The sequence below is a fragment of the Danio rerio genome, chromosome 5 (assembly GCF_052040795.2).
Source record: "Danio rerio strain M-AB ecotype USA chromosome 5, GRCz13ab, whole genome shotgun sequence".
NCBI classification, from domain to species: Eukaryota; Metazoa; Chordata; class Actinopteri; order Cypriniformes; family Danionidae; genus Danio; species Danio rerio.
The window spans coordinates 63,821,178-63,847,339 of record NC_141025.1 but is presented as its reverse complement, the minus strand read 5'-3'; the positions used below and the strand labels follow the sequence as shown (position 1 = coordinate 63,847,339).

General features: G+C 35.0%; 1 protein-coding gene across 6 annotated transcripts in view; it reads left to right on the top strand.

Annotated features, from left to right (window-relative positions):
- Positions 1 to 25,387, top strand: part of pisd (phosphatidylserine decarboxylase) — a 55,782-nt gene extending 30,395 nt beyond the window's left edge. For 5 of the 6 annotated variants that reach the window (XM_087251933.2, XM_087251934.2, XM_087251932.2 and 2 more), the window contains 6 exons: positions 193 to 358; positions 7,856 to 8,092; positions 9,551 to 9,689; positions 14,520 to 14,669; positions 14,871 to 15,031; positions 24,087 to 25,387. In XM_087251933.2, the coding sequence (XP_087108059.1) occupies positions 193 to 358; positions 7,856 to 8,092; positions 9,551 to 9,689; positions 14,520 to 14,669; positions 14,871 to 15,031; positions 24,087 to 24,311 (1,078 nt within the window). In that variant the 3' untranslated portion in view covers positions 24,312 to 25,387. The remainder of the gene's footprint in view (positions 1 to 192; positions 359 to 7,855; positions 8,093 to 9,550; positions 9,690 to 14,519; positions 14,670 to 14,870; positions 15,032 to 24,086) is intronic. The other variant, XM_087251931.2, reaches the window with a different exon arrangement.
- The last annotated feature ends 775 nt before the right edge of the window (positions 25,388 to 26,162 follow it).

Sequence of the window (26,162 nt, the reverse complement as noted above, 5' to 3'; positions counted from 1 at the left end):
TTTTTTTTGTCAGTGTTGCATCATCTTGTTAAATCTCGCCCCTTTTCGCAGCACCATCCGACAGAATTTCGCTTACTCAAACTCTAGTGTGACTGTGGCTTTAGACTTTTGAAAAGTACTGTCTATCTTTTATTCTCTCAATGTCTCTGTTGGGTATGTTGTGCACTTTGGCATCATGGATGTGTTGTGCAGGTTGCAGTTTCCCCAGCTGGCCCTACGGCGGCGTCTAGGCCAGTTGAGCTGCATGTCCCGGCCTACTGCTCGCCTTCGCTCATGGCCTCTGTCCTTCCTCTACTACATCCTGCCCTTCGGAGCTCTTAAACCTCTCGCCAAAGTAGGCTGGAGGCCCACAAGCAGAGTAAGTACAGGTGGAAATGGTGAACAAACTCATGTTGTGTGTGTGTGTGTGTAGTGTGTAAAATCTCACTATCCAGAAGCATCCATCAGTGTTTAATCGTTTAATTTGCGTAATGGTCATATGGGATGTTATTGTGTTTGGGATATTTACCAGCAGGTGTTAACGTGTTTGATGCCATCTATGATTATGCCAAGCATGGTACTTTTAAGGAATATCGCCTACATCTGGGATCAGTTTTCTCTATTCACAACCCGAAGAAAGGAAGCTCCAAAACTGATGTGAGGTCAGCAGAAAGCGCTGTTGCTATCAGCAGATGGCCGCTTGCATATGGACCCGCTGAGCTCTGAAGCCCCATTGGGACTTGAGTGAAAAGAGCCATTGTCCTATGGTGCAGCTCTGAACTGAGGAACACTTTGTCTCTAGGCTCGGCTGAGGGCACCGTGCCATGGTGGATCTGACATCGCTATTGTTCAGTTCCCACGAAAAAATTGCCAGTCAGCCCATGCTGATGCCCAGGAGCAGATACCGTATCTCCAGTGGCAGACAGGAAGTTACAGAGAAAGAGAAAAATGTTTTGTTTGTTAACGTAAATCTGTATTTCTTCAGTGACGTACAGGACTTTTAACTTGACAATAAATTATACAAATGGACTCTATGCGCAGCTTGAGTTTTAAAGCCAATTATAAACATGGTGAAAGCTTAATGTGACTATTTTTAATTTCACAAAGTTGTTTTTACAGCATTAATGTTGTAATGTAATAGCGTTAATTACGTTGTTCAAGCGTAAAACGAGATGAAAGACCGTTGTAACCACTAGCGCCGTTAGTAGCAACAAGCTAGTAAACATTGAAAATACTGGGGTAAAATAAACTGTCATATTTAAGACATGGCGGGGGGAAATGGAATTTAATGCAGTGCTTCTTGTCCGATCTGAGACCCACTTCATATTGTATATCTAACAGGCAATGAAGATTGCAGATTTTTAAAGAAATCAGATCTTAAACGTGACAATTTTGTAATGGAAAGACAGTTCATCGGAAGCCCTTGGGCTGCCTGGCTGAAAATTAAAAGTCTGTGTGTATATAGCCCATTATGACATTTGGTATTGGAGTTAACCATGCATGTACAGTAATTATGGCATTAATAGTCAGTTACGGATACTTTTATCTACTGCTAATTAGTAATTTAATAACATTTAATTTGTAGTAGCTCCTGAATAAAAAAAAAGCTTATTCTAATATGTCCTGATAAAACCTAGTTATTAAATTATAAAGATTTAGGATGACATTAAAAATCATTCATTTTGGAGCTGCATAGTGATTCTAAAACACGTCGTTTGAGTCTTCTAATGATTTTTTATATGCCTTACAAGAATTAATATAATGTACATTATTGTTGCACTGAACTATATTTTCATGGGTGTTTTCTGTAAAACATGGTAAAAATTATGATTATTATAATTTTCTTGGCAAGAAAAAATTATGCAATACATTTTCAGGATAAAAGGTTTAGGCTTTTACTGTTTTTAAACTTAAAAATATGTTTTTGTCTTTGACCCACATATTTTACATTTGCGTTTAGCCTACTAGCTTTAATGCTTTACAAATGAGTAACTTTACGAGCTAATTAATAGGAGGCAACAATATTTTTTACATAGTAATAATAATAGATTTAATTACCATAGGTGTATGTATAATATATAGATTTAAACATATAGGATATATTTATTTGCCATTTGTACAATTTAGTTTTCAGTTTGTTAATTTAAGCTGCAAGCAGCGATGATAGAGACCTTGCACTTGGACTCACTGCCGCTCGGTGGTCTTAGGATGACAGAGAACAGTGGGCAATAATAATTTAAGCTGATATATTTAAAAAAAAAACTCAGAAAATCACCAGTTTACGCCTCCTGCCAGCAGGTGGTGCTGTGACTCAACATTAGCATGTAGATGTCATTAGGAGAGGAATCTCATCGAACGTCTTTCAGGTAGACCATTGTTTGGCTGAGTTATAAGTACTTTCTTTTCAATAGCGAAACACTGAACTTTGTCAATCCGTCATGGACACGCCCTTTGGCAAAAACTCGAACTGCCGGCCCACAGGCCACTTGCGGCCCTCCTCTCCTCCTCCCTACGGCTCACAACTGACTTAAAAGCATAACGAGATTTGGCCCAACAAAACATATTTTTGAATCAAATTTATATATTTGAATAGTTTTGATCCCCACCTACTGGACGTTTAAAGTACTGTACTATATATTCAGGAAACTTTCGGTTTCTCTCAGTGTGCGGTTGAGAGTAACACACATGCAGATTATCTCTGGGGCTGATTTAAACATTCAAATATATGTCCGTAAGTGCACTATTTTAACTGAAGCTCTATTTTTGTAGATATTTAAGGGCCATTTGATTATAATCAGTTTTATACCACCTGTATTTTGTACCTCTTCATGGCCTACATGTTATGCTGGTGGTGTAAATATAATCATTTTGCTCAAAAGGTCAAATTATTAAATTTTTCTAATATAGATTTTAAGATTTGTATAAAAAATGTGCATTAGTAAGGGTTTACTGGTGGCTAAATTGAACATGTTAAAGTAAATGTGAATACCTTTCTCCTCTTTGTTGTGGTTTTACAAAAAAAAAAATGATATTGAAACAATTGCCAGTAAAGTTACCCAATCTGCTTTCTCCTGTCTTATCTGTTAAACGTTTGGTTAAGCAACAATTGATTGGGACATAATAATTATTATTAATATCTACCCTATTATATAATAATACCCTATTATTAAATTGTAGTATTTTCATAGCAATTTAAACAACCCCTTCAATATGTGCAACTAACAAAAAGGAGCTTTGATACTCTGGGGAAGAATGCCTGAGTTCATCAATTACATCAGGTTTCCACTTTTTTGTGTGCTAGAATGTTAAAACCACCCTCTGATGAATTGTCAGTCACTGTTAGGGCCCCCCGCCAGTTTGAGGATGACACTTCTGCTCTAGATCTTTACAATTTCACACCAAAAAGGGTGTTGCATTATACTGACAAAACTTGGGATGCGATCTGATAAAATTCAGAGGAGGCTTTTGTAACATGTAACTTCCTGTTGCTAGTAGGTGGCACTATAACTGTAACTGGATGTTCACATGTAAACGTGTTTAGGTCAGGACAGAACAGCATTCAGGTATGTAATAATACTCAAAAAAATTTTGCATCCCAGTCAAACAATCCTTATATTCCAGATATATTTTAAAATTGTACATTTACACTGTACAATGCAAAGCAGAGCAGGAACTACACTGGTGTTGGATTAAATCCTTAAAATAAATGTACATAAATATATTTTTACAGATAGTAAGGAATATTATTACAGGACGATCAGAAAATATTGCAGTATTAGGGGCCGATCAAACTGAACGTGCTTTTACATTCCAAAAGCGCGAGGCTGACAACAAAAACACTGCTGCACGTTTTCCGCTCAGAGGGGACTTTTTCAATTGCGAGAGCTCCGCGTGGAACGGTAAAAACACGAGGCACAGCAGCAGGCGGTTAAAACGCGAGGTGCACAGGATACATGAGCAGCGTGCAAAACGCTCACGGCAGTTAGTAAATCATTCAAAAAAGGCGATCCTCAACACAAAAAGCGCGTTCGATGTGATCGGCCCCATGTAAAACATTATTTTGAGATTTAATTTTAAAAGCAATTAATCGTTTTTTTTTTTTACACTTTAGGACTCGTATACAGCAACTAACATCAAATAATCCATTATATTTTTTGTATTTATTAATCCTAATTAATAATTGTTAATTTCCAGGTTTGTTATTTCTCAATGTAATAATGTTATACGATGCAACTTTTGACCTTAACATATTAGTAAATGTAAAATAATAAATGCTTTTAGTTAATTAGTTAGATGTTAGTTAAATCTTAATGTAAACTGTGTGTGTATTTATTTGCTGTATTAAAATTAGATAAATTAGCGTTTAAATGTATTTAATTACTGTTTGAAAATGAGCGAAAGTGACACACTTTTTCTTTCTTGAAGAGCCTTTTTCTGGGTCACACGGCTTTAGACATAATTCACTTCCTGCTCGTTAAACCCATAACTATCATGTACAACCCACTACCCAGTAAGACTCTGAGAGTGTCCACATTTAGCCTCCTGTCTGTCAGCTGGGATTGAAGCTAACTACAGTAATCCACTTACACTGAGCTCCTGTCATGCATCAGCCTCCACAATCTGTAGCACTGATCTAGGATCAGTCCTTGCCAACATCAATAATGATCAGCAAGCTACACTGATCTAAGAATCAAAAAACACTGGGACACATGGCACACGGTGGCTGATTTAAAACTACATACGGGTGTTTGACTTAATGGAGTAGCTTTTAAGGTGACATATCATGAAAATCTGACTTTTTCAATGTTTAAGTGCTGTAATAGTGTCCCTGGTGCATCTACAAACCCAGTAAACATGAAAAAGCAAAGCCTAGCAACTCTGATTTGGTAAGCGTTTTTCTGCAACCATACCTAAAAGCATGCTGTTCTGATTTAACCACCCCTTAACCTGCACATTTACACCCGTGGGTGCCACTGCTTTAAGGGTCAGTTCAATGCTGTTTCTAAAGGATGGGTCAAACAGCCGTTTGTGTTCTGGTTGTCACTTCATATATTGAAAATGTTTACAAAGATCAGAGCCACTGTTAGATTTATCCCAAAAACAGTCACTATTAGGGTAATAATTCATAAACGCATTTATCATGCACTGTATAGTCTGACTGTTTACATTTTTTGAGAAGACAAGTTGGGCTGGACAATAATTCAATATCAATACATATCGTGGTAGAATTTTTTTTCAATAACGGTGATATGAGTTTCAAACCCATTTGCGGTATTACGATAAAAATATGCGTCCAAAATATAATCTATGTGACCTCATAATATATTTGGGAGCTTTTGTGCGACTGCATATAATGGATACTACTATATTGGATACCTGCTGCTATAATGGTTCATATCAGCTGTCAATCCCTCAAGGCTTTCCGCTGTCTGATGACAGAGCTTTTGTGACCGTGGGAAATGCAAACGGCTGAAGCGTGAAAAGCACACAGGTCTGCAAACCCCACATAAACTTACAAATAAAAGCACAGATGGCAGCGATCATGACATGTGGTGAATGTTGATACGCCAGCTGAGATCAATCGAGTGTTTTTGGAGAAGGTACCGAATCTCCATGAGTTGCATTCACTGAGTGTTTAGTGCAAATGTCCGCTATCAAGGTAAAATCTAGTACTGTACACATCATCGCCAAAGAAGCTTGCCTTTATTAAATTTATACTGAAACTGCGGCTTATAACAAAGAGCGGTATTGCACCGGTGGTCATCGCAAGAATCCTGCTGTGCCTGCTCATATATTGGTACGGCTGACTCACCTGCTTTATTCCACAAACACAGAGAAATGAAAATCAGCTCATAACGAAACTGAGCATTTAAAATGACACAACCGAAATCAAAACTTTTAAAGGGCGATAGAAGTGACACTTTACTCTCTTTTGTCCTTTCCTTCTTGAGATGTATATTATTTTTCTTTTTAGTTACTGATGACTGTTTTGCAGCTTTGAGCATTGAATTGAATGATTTTTTATCTTTCATTTGTTTTGTAGCAGAAATATTATTCATCAATTGACATGCATGTAAAACAACAGTGCAAAAGAAATATTTCTTACTGCAATGCTTCATTTTTGTTTGATGCACACCATTGATGTATTTTCATAAAGTAACAGACTTTTTATAGCAGATAACTTAAATTCAAGCACATTCAAAGCATAATGAGAAATATAATTCATGGTAACACTTATTGTCATTTTCATCATCATTAATGCTCTATAATTATTAGACATTCATTTTGGAATTATAGCTTATATATAAGCTGAGTCTGATAGTTTTATTTATTCGATAGTTTATTTCACATTTCTTGTTTGTAAAGGCTAAATGCAAATAAAAAGTAAACATTCATTTTTTTGTACTGTTTTTTTATAAAATTATAAAAAAAGTTATAAGAGCCTGGATGTTATTATAGACTTTGCAAATTAGGTTTGTAGACATTTGTGGGTACAGACATCCATTGTGTGCGGTCATGCCAGTTTTTTTCTGGCTTTTTAATATTGTCCATATCGATATCGAAATTATATCGTACCAACCCAAATTAAGAAATAAATGGTGATATAATTTTTTTGCCATATCGTCCAGCCCTAATGACAAGTAAACTTAAATGTTTATTTGTAAAAGCCAGCACATTAGAACAGTGCAGTTAAAATTAGAACAGTAAAATGCTAGTCGATGTGTTCAATCAACTTTATTCCACAACAGACACATAAATGTATCACTAACCACTCAGAAAAGCCTGGTTCAGTCTAGAAATAGTAACCGTTCCTGTCCATCATTGTCTGACTGCCATTTGAATATGTATTTCTGTGTTTACACCAGATGTAAAGCATCGGTTCACTCACTAGATTGTTTGCTGGTTTTCTGCCTAAAATTGAATTCGAACTTTCACTTTGAGAGATGCATTTATGCTTGTCACGATAATTAATGTAAAGACTTGTTGCACAACACATGGACATGACCTCAATCATTTTTGGTGAATCAATATATTTATCACCCATACATAAAAAAAACAATTCTAGCAACATTTTAGCTGATTGTGCAACATCTCTATCTCCATTGGAGGTGTCAGTGTCAGTATGGTTAAAAACACTATAGTATTTACCATTAATTACTATAGTATATATTTTTGTGAGTGTCTGACAACTGAAAACAGATCTGGCAGCAGATATCGCAGCCTTACTTTTTTACAGTGCACTTTTTTCTTAACATTTATTATTATTTATTTTGGATATACGCTTTTACACCCTGATTCCAATCATATTATTAAATTGTTAAAATGACTAATTAAATGAAATATTTTTATTCTAAAATTCTAAAATATTGTGTGTTCTTTGGAAGAGTGTACTTGCATTCTGAGTGTCTCAGAAAAATATATGGTTCATTTAGGGTGTTAACTATGGTGTTAAGGTAAACTAGTCATAGTAAAGTACATGATTTTATATATTACAATTCTAGTGACGCTGTTTCATTTCCTTAATGACCTGTTATAGCTGTGTGTGTATATGAAATAGATACTGGCTTGCTAAAATGGCTTGATGGGACAATTTAATTTAATTTTAGTATTTGAGTCAGTGTTTTCAGCTCTTTAAAACGGAAAACAATATTTTAGTCATATTTTGTTATGCTGCTTTACTGTTTTGTGTTTGGCTTTGGGTATTGAACATTTTGCTTTTTTTTCTTTTTCTTTTTTTGCATTTGCATTTTAAGCATTTCAAAGTTGCAGTGCTAGTACCATTTGGTTTGCAAATTATTTATTGAATGTTTCATTTCAAACATTTGCTATTTATAATAGATACTTGAGCTTGACATCTCTATTCTCTTGGTTGTAGGTTACAATCTACAAGACTATACCAACACGACTGCTGTCCAGAGCCTGGGGGCGCTTGAACCGGGTGGACTTGCCCAATTGGTTGAGGAAACCTATCTACAATTTGTATATATGGACATTTGGAGTCAACATGAAAGAAGCGGCTGTGGAGGATCTACAGCACTATAGAAACCTGGGCGAGTTTTTTAGGCGCAAACTCAAGCCTCAGGTTCGGCCAGTTTGCGACTCGCATTGTGTGGTGAGTTTGGGTTTGTAACTAAGAATTGTTTAGGTTTAGAGAGCAAGTCTTATTTGTTTGATTTTGGCTGGAATAAAATAAATTTAAATTTTTTTAAAAACCATATTAATGTCAATATTATTAGCCTCCTTCAGCAATATTTTTCCCCCATTGTCTACAGAATAGATAAAGGAAGTCAGTTATTAAAACTTCATTGTTTAGAAATGTGTTGAAAAATATCTTCTTTCCCTTAACAGAATAATTCAGAAGTCCTAATAATTCTGATTGCGACTGTATGTTACATGTGGATGGTCTTAAATAATTCAGTGTCCACGGGGTCTTAAAAGTATTAAAAGTTGATAAATCAATTATGAGAAAATTAAGGCTCTTAAAAGGTTTTTAAAGTCTTAGTATTAAAGTCTTAGTCGTGTTTTTATGAGGTCTTAAATTTTGTTTAAGCCTTGTCCAAAGTGTTTGACTCCAAAAAAGCATAAATATATTTATTTTCCTCCTAATATTAACAACGGCAAACCTGATCCATATTATTGGTTTGGCCGGGGTGCATCCGGCCAAGCTCCTCGATTCGAATTTTCAACAAACGCGGAAAGGTGCTGTGATGCTCTCCACATGTAACGAAACAGGCGACAAAATGGTAAAATGTAAGTTCGCATACTCTTGGTTGGAGAAAGCCTGTCGCTGACAACAGCCGCATAATTTATTGTTTCAAGCTTTGTTTCTTACAAAGTCTGCAGAGTGAGTTTGCTCCTACGCGTCTATCATGTAGCCAGAGCGCCAGAGCGTTAGAGCCAATCGCAGCCCTTTACGTTGAGCGTGTGACCAATCAGAGGGTTGTTAGAACTCACTAGACATTGCTCAGAAAGCGAGAAGGATATTTACATTTGTTTATTTGCTTTAAATGCTCATTTTGTTCTGTGCATGTACTTAAGTTTTTAAAGGTGCAGTTCATATATCTGACTGCTTGTTTTAAAGGCAAAAATTGTGTCACAAATAATAAAAAATTTTTTAATACATTTTAAGTCAAGAATTCTTGTGCTGTGAAGTAAAATATAAAATTGTGTATGGTAAGCATCATCAGTGCACCGTGATATTGTATTGAACCAAATCGATGGCATGATAATCATAACCGAACCATAAGACCAGTGTAGGTTTACACCTCTATTAACAACTGCTTATTAACAACCGTTTACGAACAACTGTTTATTAACTTAAGGTTTGATACTGATTAGAACATAGTGGTGATGAGGTCTTAAAATATTCTCAGATGGTCTTTAAAAAGTCTTAAAAAGGTATTAAAATGACCTTTAGGATTCCTACACATACCCTGTAGTTGTGTTCTTAATCTACTGTTTATTTTGACTTGATGATTTTAGAGGTTTGAACTGCCCATAACAGTATGCAGAAAACATGTTGAATATATAATATATCAACATAGAATCTTGTGACTCATTCACTCCACAGATCAGTCCAGCTGATGGAAAGATCCTTCATTTCGGTCGTGTGAAGAACTGTGAGGTGGAGCAGGTGAAAGGAGTCACCTACTCTCTGGAAACCTTCCTCGGCCCACGCACTTGGTCTGAGAGTTTAACAGCCAACAGAAGTAAGTCTGGCTGAAATTATGCCATATGACCTAAATGCTTTGATGCTGAAATGTGTCATTTATTTTAAGGATTTCAGAAATAAATTACCGAAGCCAGTAAAAATTGCATCACTATTTATGCCATGCAGTTACACTCTGACATTGACCGTTTCACAAAGAAGCTTTTTAAAGTTTTTGCACTGTGCTCTGCTGCAAGGTTGGCACTGTTTTTTGCAGTGTTAACTCTGCATTGCAGTGGCAGATTTGTGCAGTATGAAGCAATGCTGTGTTGGAACGTTATGGCTGAATGCTTAGCCAATGACAGATAATTGCAGATAGTCTTATTGGTGTGCTGTGTACAATCACAGAAGCAGTGCATGTTGTATAAATGGTTGTTTCAGCCATTAAAAAGTGACCGCAAATTGTTGGAGAAACCTTTTCATTCTCATTTTATTTTTTAAGGAAAAGCATTCAGCAAAAAAAGCTTGCTAGTTTCTTTAACAGTAGCTTTTTATAATATGAGGATATTATGATGGTAAAAGATAATTTTACTGCAAAATGGAAACAAGCCACAAAATGATGGGATTTAAAAAGCAAATATAAGATTAAAACACAACTGAATTGCCACAAAGTGATAAAATCAAGCCACAATATACGTGAAATGCTCCCAACCCATAAGGGCAGTAGATTAGGATTGCTCAAACTTTTTTTGCGGGCGAACTGCATGCTTTATTGAAGCAAACAAAAAATTAAAATTTGTTTAATTGTGGTGCTGTTACACAATTATTCGTCCCGTAAGCGAGTGACTGCTCATTTCCACAAAACAACAAATTTTGTTCTGTGGAAAACAACTAGTTTTCAGGAGTGATTCCATTCTGTTTTGGTAAATCTGTTGTGTTATAAAATTCAAATATTTTTTTATATTCGGCTTCAATTTGAAGCTTGAATTTGAATGATTCTGTTGTGTTTTGACTTGTTTTGTCCTGTTTCATTTTTGTTGTGGCTTGTTTTCGTTTTGTTGAGCATTTATGTTTGCTTTTTATAAAATGATATCGTGCTGTGCACTGCTTGAATTCATCACAGTTATGCTTGAGGCCTACAATGACACAGACACTGAAAATAAAGGAGTAAAGATATTGGGGTTTAGTATTGCATAGTGTGATACATCAGCTTATGAATGGCCATGATTTAATTTTATCATAAGCTCAAATATGAGCAGGGAGAAATGTAAAACAAGAAAGCCTAGGATTCTGTCAACCAGGGATTAGGAACACCGTAGTGGAACCCAATAATAACATTATTGACATTTTCTTCAATCAAAAAAAATAAAAAAATAAAAAATTGATCTTTTAATAATTTCCCCGAATCATCATAAACATTAAAATTGTTATTGTTTGGTCTTGTACTTGAGATATGAATTGAGATTGATATGACTATTATCTGTTCTTCATCTCAAACTGAATGCTTAACAAAAAAATAAATAGGCATACAGATGATCATGACATAAGGTCAATGTAGCCAATTGATACTAGCATTTGCTAAAATAAGGTATTAAGTATTTAATTAGAAGTATTTAATGCTCAAATGAAAAAGGTGGTAAAGATGAGGTCAACAAAGCCACTAGTTTGCAAGTTGTGCCCACAAGAGAGCTGACACCATGCTACAAACTGCTTTAATCAGCTTTTGTGATTAAAAAACATGCTGGAAACTAAAAAAAAAAATTATTATAGGAATAATAGTATGAGCAATATCTATGTTGCAGTTAGGTATCATAAATTAAAACTATTTGATGTGCCAAGCATTTGAGTGTTCAGGGTTCTTACCGGTGCTGGAAATCCTGGAAAATGCTTGATTTTTAATACTGTGTTTTCAAGGCTAGGAAAGTACTTGAATTTTGGACAAAGTGCTTGAACCTGCTTGAATTTGAAATTGCAGGGCTCGAAATTGCGATAGTTTTAGTTGCATATGTGTCAGAAATCTTATCTATACAAGCTCAAAATATATTTTTGGTGTAAATATTCATTCTGCGTAATCGTCTCCTAAATACGCACAAGCAGTGAACATTTTGCAATGAAAACTGGTCACATGGCAACAATTTTATGCACTCTCACAAATGCAGCCCTTAGAAATTTAAATGCATCGCTAAGAAATAGTTTAAAACAGTTGACTTATAACTTATTTGCATACGTCATCTTAATAGCAGTAAGGTTCTTTTCATGAGCTGCAATATTAGCTCAATCTTAGTGAATGCAAGCCCTTTTGCGATGGTGAACGCGCTGCAGTTGCACGACTGACAACATTGTGACGATTAAATGAAGGATTAAGTAGAACATCTTATGATTAAATTGTGTGGCAAACGCTGTTACCTGCAAACTCCATCCCTCAGGCTTAATAGTGAATGGCTCGGACCCATAATGATTTCATTTGTTACATGAATTTTGAATAGCAAGGCACATGAAATCTCATGAACGACTGGTCATGAAAGTTTGGTACTACACCTAAACACGATCTGACTGTAAGAAAGAGGCCAAAACTTAAAAAGATACTTCACCCATCGTTTTTGGTGAACTATCCCAATAAATCCATGCTCCAAAGTATTCAAGAATTTAAGTTAAAATGTCATATTGTGTTTTTTAAAACAGCACAATGGACTTAAATGTGAAAAAGTACATACAGCATATATAAACATAATTTACTGTGGTTGTTAGGTGCTTGAAAAGTATAAAAATGCACCTTGAAAGTGCTTGAAAAATGCAGGAATTTGAAGTTGGAAAAGGTGTAAGAACCCTGAGTGTTGCATGTATAGGTTGTTGTTTTTTCTTCCAAATTTTACCTATCATGTTGCCTTGATACTAGGGGTACAATGGTTCAGTATACTCACGGTTCGGTATGCATAGCGGTTTTAGGGTCACGGGTACAGTACGGGTTGTGCTATGCTTAGAAAAAATCTGCCTACAGAACAATTCGAAGGACAATAAATTATAAATAATAATATTTATTAGTTAACAAACACCTGACAATGACTGTAGATTTGCATGATCTAACATAATTAAATAAAAGTAGGACAGTTTGAAAAATGTATGTTCAAATTAAATGGCTTAAGAAAATAAGCTTCTACTTAACAGTGTCAACTGATTATGAATACAATAATTGTCAACACATCTTAATAATTGAGCACTTTTAAAGTATGGATTACTTCTGTTTACATTATGCTTCGCCATATCATGGCAACAACGCATTTTTAATGATTTTTATATAATTTTATTCATATTCCAGAGAGCTCCATATATCAGCACCATCGTAGTGAATGAAACTTAAGCAAAATAAGAGCATTTGGCTCTTCTCTCTCAAATCAGCGGGAACAGTCAGTCGAGAAGAAAACTGTTCTTAGCAAACAGCGGGTAAACAGAGAGAATAGCGAGAGTGAACAGGTGCAGAAGAACACCCAGCAGAAGCGGGACTGAAGTAACAAACCTGCTGTATGTTCGCATCCATTTGGGATGCTTCTGGGTCCAGACATAGACCTCGATCCACCTTTTAGTGACCACTGAGCTAGGCTATCTTTGCAACCACAACAAAAAAGACATTCATTATGTTTTTGTGTCTGTTGAAACACTGATGGCAATTCTCTATGATTTTGGCCTCACATGCACATTTGCGCTGTGTCTCCTTTACTTGCCACACTGAAACACACAGAAACTCCACACACACACACACACACACACACACACACACACACACACACACACACACACACACACACACACACACACACACACACACACACACACACACACAAGGAAACGTGATGTCAACAACAGATTTTCATACGAGGTGATTGGAAAGGTCTTTGCTCGTGAAAAGGTAATCAGAAGTGTACAAAAGCGGAACTGCTTTGTTGAGGTTGTTTTTATAAACAAACCAATATTAATAATGCATATTCTGAAGCTCGGATCACAGGGCGCACCAGACCATAGGAGGACACGTTTTTTTTTTTGTTTTTTTTAACAGAGAACAGTTGCATCCCTACTTGATATAGAATCCTATAGAATCAATAGAAGGTGCTAATATATTATAGGCTAGAGTGGTCCAAATGTGAGTCTAGTGACTCAAAGCAGATTATAAAAAATAAATACTAATGGTGGGAGTAGAAAAAATAACAGTAGTGGTTTAATAAGAATAAAAACATTTGCCAAGGTTTTCAGTCACTTATAGTGTTTAAAGTCTGAATGTTTGCACCTTCACAGCTTTTTTTTTAGCCAAATTTAGATTTTAATTGTCTAATTATTTTACAGCAGGTAAAATAAGTATTGAACACGTCACAATTTTCTCATAATCTATAATTCTCTATAATACAGAATCTCATAATTGTAAATGTGCTACAGACTTGAACTTTTCACTAGATGTCAGTAACAACCAAAGTAATCCATACATCCTAAGAAAACAAACTAATTAGTTTAGAAATTAAGCTGTGTAATAAAATTAAATTACATCCGGAAAGATTATTGAACACATGAAGAAAGGGAGGTGTAAAAAGGCATGAAAGGCCCAGTCAGTAGCTAAAAAAAATAATTGTTGGTTTATTTGTATGTATGATTTTACCATCGTCTAGTAGAATTTTATGTCTGCTGCATCTTTAAAAATATAAATTGTGACTTTTTTTTACCCGCTGTACTAGTTTGACTATTACATAAATAAATGAATTTAAAAAGGGCTAATAAATGCGCATTTGTCCTGGAGAAATGTATTGCAAGAAATATCATCACAGCACTCAAAAATAACATCACATTTTTTTAGGTTGTGTAGGTCATAATGATTATTGAAAATCTTCTTTTTTTATGTGCTCTTCAGATGAGGATGACCCTGGAACATTCCAGGACGCCCTAGTCACTAAAGAGGGCAATGAATTGTTTCACTGTGTGATTTATCTGGCTCCGGGTGATTACCACTGCTTCCACTCGCCTACAGACTGGAGGGTTGCACACAGACGCCACTTCCCAGGTCAGCGCCATTTTATGTTCTTTCTCAGTTTTGCTGTGGTTTCTGAAAACATGAATCGTTGTTAAAAAAAGATTTATCAGCAGGGCCTTGGGTCTTATAGGCTTCAGTTATAAGCAGCTTTTCTAATCTGATGGCCATACTATCAGTGAATGCCTGCATAACTGAAGCACGCCATGTGGTTGCGTATGTGTTTTATTACAGGTGCTCTGATGTCAGTGAACCCAGGAGTCGCGCGCTGGATCAAGGAACTTTTTTGCCATAATGAGCGGGTGGTCTTGAGTGGGGAGTGGACGCATGGCTTCTTTTCACTCACAGCTGTAGGAGCGACAAATGTGGGATCTATACGCATCTATTTTGACAAGGTTAGAACTCGGCAGGCTTTTTTTTTAACAAGCTTGTTGCTGAGCTATAATGCTCATGTTGCTGTTGTCTTTGAATTAATGTTTAAAATAAGTTCCTCCAGTGTTTACTCCATAAAGCTTGACATATGAGCAATTCCAGCATTATGGATATGACATTTGCAGTAAAAATTTAGAACAATTACACAGAGCAAGTATATGTTATTATTGACATTATATTCAAACATTTTTTTTTCCCAAAACAACTAACCAAAGAGTTATAGGATCAGAAAATATCAACCTGTAAACATTTTTAATATTTTATATGAGAAAAAAATGAATTGTGGATGTGACTAAAAATGTATTTGAGTAATTTGTAGAAATTCAGTCATTTAAACTGCACAACCCAAAAGAACTAATGCTAATCAAAAGGATAAGAGTTGGCTCACTACAGAATGAAAAATTATTGATTTTATTTTATTTTCCATCTTTGCATTTATGTAGAAGCTTCTTTATAGATGCATTTGTGTGACTTTGGTGAAAACTTTTCATGACAAGGTTGACAATTGCAAAAAAATTGCTCATGAATAATAGAATAATAACAATAACATTTTATTGTTGTTTTTTTGCATGAAACAGTTATTCGATCCTTTTTTTCTATTTAAATGCTGAGTTGTTTAAACAAGTCTTTGTAGTTTTTATTTTAGTGGGACACAAGCATTTAATGCAGTGCCATTAGAAAGATAAATTTCATAACTGCAACATCCTCAAAAGTAACCCAACGTCCTTATTTGTACACCATTTACCCTTTGAGTTTTAACATAATTTAACATGAATCATGATTTTCCCATCATTTTTTGTTTATCCAACATTTTAAAATAATTTACCTTTCTATTATATTTACCAACTATTAAGTTGATATTTAGACTTATGTCTAAGCTGCCCTTTTTTCCCTTTTTTATTAGATTTACTTTAGCATTGATGGTATGTTGTGCTAATGAAAAGATATAGATTTATTACCAGGTAGAAAATGAAAAAGATGTTCATAAAAATAAAAAAAAGAATTCCAAAGGACACAATACTTCCCCATCAATATTTTTTCTGGCTTTTTTCTTTCCTTCTTTCTTTTTACCAAAATTTTTCCCAAAAATGATCTGCTTCATAACTGTTGTTGTTGTTTACTCATTTTTAAACAGTATGTTAATTGAAACTGCATGAATTCCAATCTCTCATAGCACTTTAGCAGTTTTAATTGATTTAATCAATATTTTAATCATTTATAATCAGCTGCAAGCTAAATCTTTAACAAATATGGAATTTTCAAACTTCAAAATCTTTGCATTTGTAAAGAAAAAGCTTTGCCATAGATGTGAAATCTCTTCGTTATGAACAGATGTGATTTTGGACATGTGTGACTTTGGTGAAAACATTTTCATGGAATCGCTCATACGAATAATATTTGCAAAAATCGTCTTTATGTTGCCTGATAGTTACTTACCCCATTATCATTCTTTATTGTCTAAATAATATTTAAATTCTCAGTTGTTTGATCAAATCTTTGTAGTATTTATAGTGGCAAACATTTAATGCAGTGGCATTTGAAAGATAAATCTCAACTGTAACGTCCTCAAAAGCCTTAATTGCACTATGTTTACAATACGAACAATATGTTAATCAAAACTGCATGGAAACCCAATCTCCCAAAGTGCCTTAGCAGTTTTAATGGATTTAATCAATATTTTCATGATTTTTAATCAGCTTCAGGCTAAGTCTTTGACAAGTATGGAATATTTTAAACTAAAGATTTTTTTTTCTTTCAAAATTTACTTTTAAATGTAATTTTTGTGTTGATTAAAAAACATTTACATAATGGCTATAATTTATATAACTATTTCATATTATATAAAAGATTCTTAAGACCAAAAAAGTTTTGTTAATATAATCTAAAATGCTGCATGTGGGGATTAACCTACGTGAGGGTTAATAACTAGTCGTGGGTGGCTTAAACCTCTATTCAGTTTTAAATCTGTACAATTCAGCTTTGTGGTTAAATGTGGGTGTTGGAAATTTACGGGTGACAAAATTGCCTTTTTGATATATGCTAATTACCTAAATAACTGTTGTCTTGATTTTGACGGCAAAATTATGCTCTTCTGCGTATCTTGAGGCTACTAGGCTGATCCTCCCGCTCCAAAAAAAGTTACTAGCTGTTGGATTAGAAATATTGTGCTTGTGCAAGATCTAGTTCATAGCATCCAGCTGTTTGTTGAGCCATTTTTATACTGCAGCTATTTTTAAAACGGGCATCTGGTGGCTTTGACAAGCTCATGGGAGCAAGTAGCACACCATGAAGAATCAACAGCCGACTGTTCTTTAAACTCTGCACAACACCTTAGACTGACTGAAAACAGGAACGTTGCTCACAGCAGACGACTTGTCCAGCAGGGCCGAAATGTACTTTTAAATGTCAGGGTATTTGAAGACGTGCGCTGTTTGAATGCTGTAGGTTTGGAGCTTTAAAGGAATCTTTTCAGCTTGTTATTTTTGATTCAACTCTCTTTTTGTATTATTCTTTGAAAGAAATAACTGGGTTTATGATATCTACAGAATCACAAATCACATTTGTAAAAAGGCTGTCCTTAACGATGGCCTTCAGTCACAGGATATTTATTTACTGACTGTTCCTAAAGTGCGGACTGAGAAGGGGGAAAAAGGGTTTTAAATACGCAGCACCTTTTGCATGGAATAATCTACAAACAAAGTTGCAGTTTAAAGAATTGATTCCAATAAATGCTTTTAAAAAGAGTATAAATGATTTAGAAATTGAAACGCAGGCTTGTAGATGTTTTGAATAGTTTGTCTGTCAATGTGTGATTCATGTTAACTGTCAATTGTTTTTTGTCAATTGTCTGTTAGACCCATGTGACATGTTTACTGCCTAATCTTGGCCAGGACACTCTTGGAAAAGTGATTTTTAATCTCAATGTGTTTTCCTGCTAAAATTAAATGTTATAATAATAATAATAATAACTGGCTGAAATTGAAACGTAATCCTATAAAAAAAAAAATTTATAATTATTTTTTAGGGGTTTTCACCTGTATTGATAGGACAGTGGAGATATAGAGACAGGAAATTGTGGGGAGCAGAGATAGTGGAAGGATCAAGGGACCTCGAGACGGGAATCGAACTTGTGTCGCTGCGAGCACCTCGGTGCTATGTGTCAACGCACTAACCACTAGGCTATTGGCACCGACAATCCTATAAAAAATTTTATATCATGATCATACTTATCAAAATTGTCATGTTTATCGGTATTATCGTGGGTTTGTTAAAATTATCTAAAAATGTTAAAAAAAAAAAGTCTCACACACCCATTTGCTTCAACAGCAACTGAAATTGGCAGCTTTATACAATTTTGTAACAAATGACATAAAAATGGGCGACATGTAGGTAGCGCTGTCGCTTCACAGCAAGAAGGTCGCTGGTTCGAGCGTTTCTCTATAGAGTTTGCCTGTTCTCCCCATGCATATGCAGGAAATGGGAAACGTGCTCCGGTTTCCCCCACAGTCTAAAGACATGTGGTACAGGTGAATAGGGGAGGCTAAATTGTCTGTAGTGTATGAGAATGTATGGATGATTCCCACCGAGATGGGTTGCAGCTGGAAGGGCATGCGCTGTGTAAAAACATATGCTGGATAAGTTGTCGGTTCATTCTGCTGTGGTGACTCCAGATTAATAAAGGTACTAAGCCAAAAAGAAAATGAATGAATGAACGACGTAAAAATAAATCCCTGTGTGTTAGGTTTGTTTACGTATGTCTGTATTATTCCTTGCATGTGTTTTTTGTTGTTGTTGTTGTTGTTGTTTTTTTTTGTATTGTTGTTAAACCTATATTAGAAAAAATATTTTACAGAGATCCATGTTTAGTTTTTCATAATGTTGCAGAAAGCTGCTTTATATTATATGATTGTCTATATATACATGCTTTCACATTACAGTATTTTGTGATTAGCTAATTACAGTGTTGCAAGTTATCAAAATTGGGATAATTAATCACTCTTTTATCGCTAATGAAAATTTGAACGTTGCAATAACGTTGTTTTAGTAGCTAAGTGGAGTTGTGATGTGTCTGGCAAGATAGTCACTTTAAAATATAATTACAATTAAAACAATTTGTCTATCCTCACACTAGGGCTGCACAATATTTTAAAGAATTATCAATGTTACAATAATTCTATGCATATTAACTGCATCAAGAAGTGTGATTTAAATTAAATTTATGTGCCAAGGATCAGTGTTGCATGCATAGGTTGTTTATGCTGATTTGACCAATTAGACTGGGCCTTATCAACTTTATATGCGCCTCCCCAATAAGGGATTTTCTGCTATTAGCTAGAATGACCCAAAGGTGAACATAGAGCTAATTTAAAAATGAATGGAGGGTGTAGAAACAAGAAAAGATAATTATAACAGCCAACTTCAGAATATCTGCTGAGGTTTTCACTCGTTCATAGTCTGATTGTTTTAACTAGGAGTTTTTATAAAATCCTGAATTAAATGTAATATGATAAGAAAATATTACTTGTTTATTTTAGTATGATCATTACTTTAATAGATGGTTTTACAAATAGTTGATGAAAATAGCATTTCTCCAGGGAAATATCATTATTGAATGCTCAGCTGAACAACAATATTGTATATTTTCCTTTTAATTTGCAGCCTTATCCTCACACAAAGTGTTTGCATGGCTTCTGAAGACTTGGTATATATATTCTACATTGTCTTAAAATTACTTGTTATGCCTAAAGAGATTCACCAAAATTTAAAAATTGTCGTTATCTACCCTTTTTTAATGTTCCAAACCTGTTTGATTTTCTTTTATCTTTTGAACACAAAAGATGGAAACCTCTAAGCATCGACTACACTCTTTGATTTTCCTATATGGATGTTAATGGTTAAAGCTTTTCAGCTTTCTTTAAAACATCTTTTTTTGTGTGTGTTCAACAAAATAAAGAAATTCAAAGATTTGAAACAACCTGAGGATGAGTAAATAGTGAGTAAATTTACATTTTTGTGTGAATTATCAATTTAAGAAAAATGACACCTACTATTGTAGACCAATAGGTGTTGATGACTGCTTGTGTTTGTGGAATAATAGGGATCAGCGACTCTGTTAAATACACATAAAGGCATTTTAATGGTCACAGCATCTAAAGATGCACAGATGCCAGACAAGGATGAAACTTTATAGTGCACAAGTGTTGACCTTCTTACTAAACTTTTGAAAGGCTATGCATTTTGCTGTTTTCCTCTAGTCAGCATTTGGCAAGCAATTTCACACTTCATAAACTACAGATTCTTTTTTTTAGGCATTTTAACACTGCACTTAATCTTTTGATGTAATTGTTCTAAAAAAATATATCTGCGTTTGTGGGCTTAACACATCATTGCATTGTTCGCTGCGCAATGTGAAACACTGAGTTTTTAGATGTTACTGCTAGATACTTAGCAACAAACAGCTAATGGTGTGTCCTATCTTGACATGCTTTGAACAAAAGTGTTTATTCTGGGTTTAAAGTAAAAATAGTACCATTAATGTGTTTACACTGAAAATTCAAACAAGAAAAGTGCACTTTAAAGGCCTTATTGCACTTATTTAACCAAAATAAATGCAGAATGTCTTTAATTTCACATTTCCAATGTGCCTATAGCCTATAAAGTTCTTACTCTACATGGCTGAGGGCATTAATCCATTTAGACTGTAGTATAATGAGCTTCGTTTGGAAAACAACTTATAAACAGTCATTTTAGTGTCAAATAGGTACAGAAAATGTGTCTATTGGAGTTAAGACCTTTATAGTGAGGAAAGTAAATTCTATAACATGAGGATTATAGGAAGTGTTTATATATACAATTACTCTGTATAATCACACTTAATGACACCTCAAATATGCAAAAAAAATACTTTTAACCCATGGTTTGACAGTGTTGAAAATCAGTACATGAATACCAAAGTTAATTTATAACCTGGGTAAACGAGGACTAGTATGATGAAAGGTGAATTTGACCTCTCATTTCGTTTACTGTACCTGGGGATTAGAATGACCTAGGTTAACTAGTTCCAAATGACATCATATCAGTTTCTTTTTCAAGCGTGATTTGATCATAGGTCGTACAACTGCAGAATAACCACAGAATTACTCTTATAATATATTTTCTGCCATTTGTGGGTGTTCAGCATTAGTAGAATATTGAGCTATTCTGCTAAGGGTGAATTTGGCCTCATTTCTAACGGGTCACAATTGTGGACCACTAGACTCTAGCAGGCTTGTGTAACAATGTGGGTTAATGGGTGAAATAAGTGTTTGAGAGTAGATGATTGTGTCACCTGTTGTATTCTGACATTATTTCAGTGACAGGATGTGACCTCACTGAGTGTTGACCCTGCTTATTTGATAATAATGCATATCTTAAAAGGCATGCTTTCTCTACAATCTAATGGATTTGGATTTTATTCATATTAAATGAATGGAGATTTTCCCCATCTGTTCTAAGGATCAGATTTAGGGGAATAGTTTAGGATTTTAAGGCTTTGTTTGCACCTGCCGTTAAGATGCATTTTTTCAATCCAGTCACAAGTAGGCCGTGCAAAATACCAGTGTAAATGAGGTTTAAAATATTTTGCAAAAAAAAAATAATAAAATCTGTAAATGCTTCTGGGGTAAAATGTTTTTAAACAGCTACAATAAACCAGTGGTTCTCAATCCTGGTCCCCAACTTTGCACATTTGTTAGGCTTCACTTACCGCTTCAGGTTTTTTTAAGATTCCAGTTCGAAAGAAACATGCTTAATTCAAAGAGTGTTAAACTATGCAAGATGTAGCTTTATGCACATTTCATGATTGCGGCTGAATAACCCTTAACGCTACTGTAATCATTTTCCTCTGAAGACGCTGCAGTGTAGTGCAGATTTGAATGTATTGAAATATTGAAACAATATCTTTAAAATAATATCAGTAAACACTATGTAGGGAGCATAAGCAACTAAAATGTCATGTGATTTTGTTTTAAGAGATCACGTGATAACAAAAAGGCCTGCAACAGGATAGCTTTAATGGAAAAACTAGTGGACCAAACACATTGAAAAAATGAAATGTTGTTTTGGTCATTCTAAAATCCCTTAGCTTAATTCTTGAGTGGCTGAGCTCCAAAGATCAGTCTTGCGCCTCCAAAAGCCACCACACAATCATTGCATTTTATTTTTATCTGAGACACAAGTCATTTATTATAAAAGAAAAAACTGCACACAGTGGCTTCTCCTACTGCAGCGACTTTCATTTTTCTTTTTAATAATTGCCACCAGTTTATCAGGAAGTCACGATATTGTTCTCTTTGGCTCGTTGGATGGAAACAGTGCTTGATTCACAAATGTTTCATGTGGTATTGTGTGCAAGTCTAAATTTGCGTATTTGATGGAAACATATAGCTGCCATTAGCGCTGTTCACACAATCATGGATGATAAGTATTGTGAACAACTTCGACAAAAACATATGGAGGAACACTTTTGCATGTCGAGATTTACAAAATATGTGTGCTACTGGCGCTCACTGGCTGCTTCACGTGCACACGCGTCAAGCAACTGAAGCAGAGCTATGATAAACGACGGTTTATCATAAGCACTTTATCAATCATTTTTTACAGTTGGCATTCAGAAGGAACATAGAAACGTCATCTGACTCGCATCTAGCAGCTAACTGTGTCTGGAAAAATAAAGGCATTTATTTTCATAAAGCGCATGGATATGAATGCTTCTGAGTGTTCTGATTGGCTGGAGTAGACATCTCACTTCAGTGCGTTCTAAGCGTTAACACCTTTTCCGGCAATTTTCCTTCTCCGTTTACACAGCGCAGCAATCCGGCAAATTACCAAAAATATTACAACTTCTCTTTCTGGAAAATTGCCGTAACAAATTTACCGGTATTTTCAAATTCACACGTAATTTTACGGAAAGGTCTTTGTGTGAAAGTGGCTTAAGTCTTCATTTTATTCGCTTGTTTTTTCACCCCCTGATAAACTGTGTAACATTGTTTTGTTCAATAAATTCACCTAACTGCACTGAGCACTTCTGTGAAAGTGATACAGCACATACCAATATAAAAGAAAAGGTCTCTCAGCCAAATATGATGAGAGCTTGCATGTTGCAGAGAACTACTTTGTAGTGCAGCATATTCCCCAACCATCATTTTTTCTAAAATTTTCAAGATCCTCAACTTTGGATTCATTTGTAAGCTGCAAGGATGTTATCCGCCATCTTGCTACTTAATGACAGACTTGTTCATGTTAAACTTGAGTCTGTTGTTTTTGCCATCGTAGAACATTTTGATTCAGAATTATGAAGGTGTGTGTTTTCAAAAATAGAAAAAATGTTACAGACATTTGATGCACTGGTAAAATGGGGTGTATTCTGAAAAAAAAAAAACTACTTATAATAATACAGTGTGTAGACAAAGTGTCTCAACTAGGGCCGCACAATATTGGAGAAATCCAGCATTAAAATATTTATTTTCTGCGATATGTATTGTGAGATGAATATAATTTCACCAGATGAACCGAATAGCTCTATTTGGAAAGATTTTGTTTATTTAGATATATATTAAGATGATCAAGTCAGTTTGTATCCAGTGCATTTGCATAAATCATGATATATTACAAGCATATATAAGTACAGCAGAGCAAAGATAAAAGTGATATAAACAGTGCTTTGTTTTTTTTTTTTGGAGGGTCAAGCAATATTTAGGAATAGAAATTGAATCAAATATAAAATAACATCGTCATCATTTGTAAAAATGTTAAAGATTTTAAAAATAATATCTTTATCCTTTAATCTTTAATAAAACTTGAATCCTGCGATGTGACTATTGCGAATACATGCATTGCTGTATTGATGCTCATACGATATACTGTTCAGCCCTAGTCTGAATGCATGGAAGTTTCTTGAATGCATGTTATTACCAGGTAGACATAAGCAGCATAAAAGGTTTTTCCTAATTTGTTTTAACAAATGTTTTTATTTTCTAGGAGCTTCGCACCAACAACCCCCGTTATAACAAAGGCACCTACAATGACTTCAGCTACGTAACAAACAACAATCAAGAAGGCATAAGCATGAGGAAAGGAGAGCACTTGGGCGAGTTCAACTTGGGCTCCACTATAGTACTGTTATTCGAAGCTCCACGGGATTTTACTTTTAACTTGCAAGCGGGCCAGAAGATCCGTTTCGGAGAGGCGCTTGGGACAATGTAACACCGACAAGGAAACGGAGTCTAATGGTGGACACGCTGCGTGCTAATGCATTCAGGATCTCAAAAACTAATACACTCATATTTGCAGAGAATGTACTCTGTTTAAACTGAGATACATGTGTGTTCATGTGTACTCACTCAAACACCACTGTTGCATTATTGCTATTGGGTTGTTAAGGGGGTTTGATGTAAAATATGTTTAAGGTGAAACTTAGACCTCGGAATGCCATCCATTTTGTTGGTTTTTTGTTTTTTTTTGGGCTCTAAATTATTTTTATATTTTATTTTGGTAAAACGGTTTTGTTTTTTTGTATTTTGCCCATTTTGCCTTGGCTGGAGTCAACCGTGTTGCAGGGTTTGAAGAGTTCAGGATTTTTGCAGCTAACTTTGCAAGCATGGGAATGTATAAAAGACGATTGCTGTTTGGTTCCTTCATATTCACCAAACGCTTATCTTATTTACCATCTCTCCGTCCAACTTTTGATCTATATAAAGGTGCAAGCCATTTCGACAGTAAATTTGTGGCCACTTTACATTCTGAGGAAGAGCTTCAGAAAAGACAGGCAACATATATCACTGCCGTTGTTCTCTGGCGTATCTATGCCTTTGCTTGTTGGTCTAGCGATTAGTTGGGGTGATTAATGTTAACTATTATGCTGTCTCAACTTGATTAGTGCCAAAAATCAAGATATATTTTTACTAACTCACTTTTGTTTTTGGCCCTTTTGATATGAATCAGTGTTGTTGTGATCTTATGGCTCACGTTTTACATTCTTGGACTTTTTTCTTTGATTAACCAGCACCTGGCAAGTTCAACAGACTCTACATCCTGAGCTTGTGAAGACCCTTCAGACTCCCCTGATCTAGACCACACGTATGAAGAAAAGGGGAATGACTCTGGAAACGTTTTGAATGTGTTAAAAACCAAACACTGGGCTTTTCTGTTGCACCATGCCACACTCTTGTGGGAATTCTTTTGAAGAAAAGTCTTATTAATTCAATTTATGTAACATAGACAATAATTACTAGTATAAAGAGCAAGAAACATGTCTAATAAATTTTGAAGTTTATTTAAAATGTGTTGTATTAATTGTGGTATTGGTTTGACAATTTGACATCATTTGTTATTGTTATTTATTTTTGTTAAGGGCTGAATCCTCTTGACTAGGAAAGATAATTCATAGTGGCTTCATATTAGCTTACCTTTTCGTACACAACTCTGTTGAAAGAAAGCTCAAGCAAAAAGGTGGACTGTTAATATACACAGCTTGTAGTGAATTATAATGCGATTCTCTGGAAAGTTGTAGCCCATCTATACATGAGGAATAATGAGAAATCTGACCGTGGTATTTAAGGAAAGTCATTCGGCATTACATAAGGCTGATTAATAATGAACAAAATCTCAACGGAATACGGATTAAAAATGCCTGAGCTGCTTTGAAAACGTTCTATCAGAAGCCAAATGAAGCAGTCATGTTGTACTTGATCTATTTAAAACACGTTTTTCAGAAGGCATTGTTTTATTAAGGCCTATTTTAAAAATGTCATCCGAGTGACTATGAGAAAATAGTTGCTGCTAAAAAGTCATCACCGGGTTTTTCCTGGCTCAAAATGAGGGTGTCCTCATGAAAATCTTGATATTGAAGCAATCACATCTTGCATGATTCTTGTAAGGCTGACATTAAATCTAGTTAAATACATGAGTTTGAGCAGCATTACTCGGCTTTTGTTGGTCATGGCTGCCTACATTTTAGTCAAAAGGAGGTGGCCCTCTTTGTTGGTAATTCTCTATGCAGGAAATAACCCTACGGTGGCTGCTTAGTTGGTCATTCTCTATACCCGAAAAAAACCT